Genomic DNA, 2,362 nt, shown 5'->3' with positions numbered 1-2,362 from the left:
CCCCCTCCCGCCCAGGGCACCCCGCCCCTCCCAGGGCACCCCCTCCTGCCATGTGGACCCTCTGTCCCATTCTCGATGGGTGTCCTCGCCCGGGCTGGTCCGTACCCCAGGCGGCAGCGAGGGGTTGCTCCAGGCCGGGGTGCTGCACCTGGCAGGCATATCTCCGCTCCTCCCCGGAGGGCACGGCCAGGGCCACCCGGGCCTGGTAGGTCCCGTCCCCGTTGGGCAGCAGGTCCCTGGGCTCCGCATCCTTGGCGTCCAGGGGCTGCCGGTCCTTCAGCCACGTCATGGTGACGTCGGGGGGGTAGAAGCTCAGAGCCTGACACCGCAGAGTGGTCGCTGCCGAGGCCACACGGCGCGTCACCCGCACCGAGGGGGGCACTGGGGGGAAGAAGGAGCGTGTGGGGAGGGGATCCCGCCACCCTCCCCAGGAGCACCCCGACTTTCACTTCCCTTCTGCTCCGTGTGGGAGGAAGGACACCCTGCACAGGCCCCGCTGCAGACACCCACGTGTGTCCCACCAACGTGCCAAGCCCTGGCCGGTGTGCTCAGTGGGTAGAGCATCGCCCTGCGGACCAAAGGGTCCCGGGTTCGATTCTGGTCAAGGGCACATACTGTGGTTGCCCAGGCCCCGGCCCTGGTTGGGGCGGGTGTACGAGGCAACCCATCAATGTGTCTCTCTCACATCAATGTTTCTCTCTGTCTCTCCCTCTCTCTTCCACTCTCCCTAAAAATCAATGGAAAAATATCCTCAGGTAAGGATTTTTTTTAAATTTTTTATTGATTTTTTTACAGAGAGGAAGGGAGAGGGATAGAGAGTTAGAAACATCGATCAGCTGCCTCTTACACACCCCCTACTGGGGATGTGCCCGCAACCAAGGTACGTGCCCTTGACCGGAATCGAACCTGGGACCCTTCAGTCCGCAGGCCGAGGCTCTATCCACTGAGCCAAACTGGTTAGGGCTCGGGTGAGGATTTAAAAAAAAAAAAATGTTCCAAGATGCTCTCCGAGGCGTGTCCCGGGAGGAGTCATGCCCCTCAGCCTGGGGTCCTGTCCCTCCTGTCAGATGCGCACCCGTGGGCCCGTCTTCCGCTTGTTAGCCTATTAGGTTGAATCCGGTAAAGCCACCTTCACGTGCATGAAAATGATTGAATGCGCCTGTCGGCAATCTCACCGGGCTCAACCCAGCGAGTATTCTTTCCTTTCAATATGTGTAATTATTAGACAATGGCCGGCAGGGCCCATGGCCACGCTCTGGAGAACCTTCATGTGGCCTCAAGGCTGCGGCCACTCTGACTGGCTGCTTCCTCGCCCCCCCCCCTCCCCCGGGTAATTTCTTGTTTCTTTGGTTTTCCTGTGATATTTGACGTTTCTGATCCTAAAGGGCACACATGCTCGCAGGCCCAGGGTTCTTGGTTAAATCGAGAGCAGACACATCGCTGGCTACATGCAAGGTGAACCCGGAATGACAGCCAGGACTCATGGCCGAGTGACGGTCCCACGGAGTCGGCGGAGCCTGCCCGGCTGGGGTGGGTCTGTGGTCAGAGCGGCGGCTCAGGAGCCAAAGGCTGCGGGTTGATTTCCAGTCCAGGGCACGGACCTGGGCTACAGGTTTGATCCCAGCCCCAGTAGGAGAAGACAACCAATCCATCCCTCTCTTCTCTCTCTCTCCTCTCCTCCCTCCCTTCCTCTCTCTAAAAAAGCGAGGGAAATATCCCCGGGTGGCTCAGTGGTTGAGCATCGACCTATGAACCAGGAGGTCATGGTTCAATTCCCCATCAGGGCACATGCTCAAGTTGCAGGCTGGATCCCCAGTAGGAGGCGCGCAGGAGGCAGATGATCAATGATTCTCATCATTGATGTTTCTCTCTCTCCCTCTCCCTTCCTCTCTGAAATCAATAAAAATATTAAATAAATCACTCTCCAGGTAGGCCCGGTTCTGCCGGGCCCGGATCGCGTTCTCTTCCCACTCCATCTTGGTGGCCCAGGCCCCGGGCTCCGCGGCTCTCCAGCTCAGCGTCTCGGGGCGGAACTCGAGGTGGTCCTCGCCGTCGTAGCCGTATTTCCAGAAGCCACTGGTGCTGTTGTCCGCCCCCACCGCGCAGCCCAGGGCCACCTGCAGCGTGTGGGGCCCTGGCAACACCCCCGATTCGTTACTGAACCAAAGGAGCAGGCGGTTCTCGCCTCCACCCCAGGACCCAGGGACCTCAGGAAGCAAACTCCTTCCTTCCTCATGCCTCCCGGGACCCCAAATCCCCTTCCTTCCCCAGCATCCCAAATCTCCTTCCTGCCTCCCAGCATCCCAAATCTCCTTCCTGCCTCCCAGCACCCCAAATCTCCTTCCTGCCCCCCAGCACCCCA

The 2,362-nt window shown here is 59.9% G+C and overlaps 2 protein-coding genes across 2 annotated transcripts in view; both read right to left on the bottom strand.

Annotated features, from left to right (window-relative positions):
* LOC102262352 (histone H4) overlaps positions 1-2,362 on the bottom strand; it is a 135,124-nt gene that overhangs the window by 79,868 nt on the left and 52,894 nt on the right. The gene's annotated exons all lie outside the window — the stretch shown is intronic.
* HFE (hemochromatosis) overlaps positions 1-2,362 on the bottom strand; it is a 7,878-nt gene that overhangs the window by 2,254 nt on the left and 3,262 nt on the right. The window contains exons 2-3 of the mRNA XM_014537078.1: positions 1,874-2,295; positions 106-354 (exon numbers count right to left, since the gene is read on the bottom strand). Of these exons, the coding sequence (XP_014392564.1) occupies positions 106-354; positions 1,874-2,295 (671 nt within the window). The remainder of the gene's footprint in view (positions 1-105; positions 355-1,873; positions 2,296-2,362) is intronic.

Source organism: Myotis brandtii, unplaced genomic scaffold, assembly GCF_000412655.1.
Source record: "Myotis brandtii unplaced genomic scaffold, ASM41265v1 scaffold1718, whole genome shotgun sequence".
Classification (NCBI taxonomy): domain Eukaryota; kingdom Metazoa; phylum Chordata; class Mammalia; order Chiroptera; family Vespertilionidae; genus Myotis; species Myotis brandtii.
This window is presented reverse-complemented; position numbering and strand designations above follow the sequence as displayed.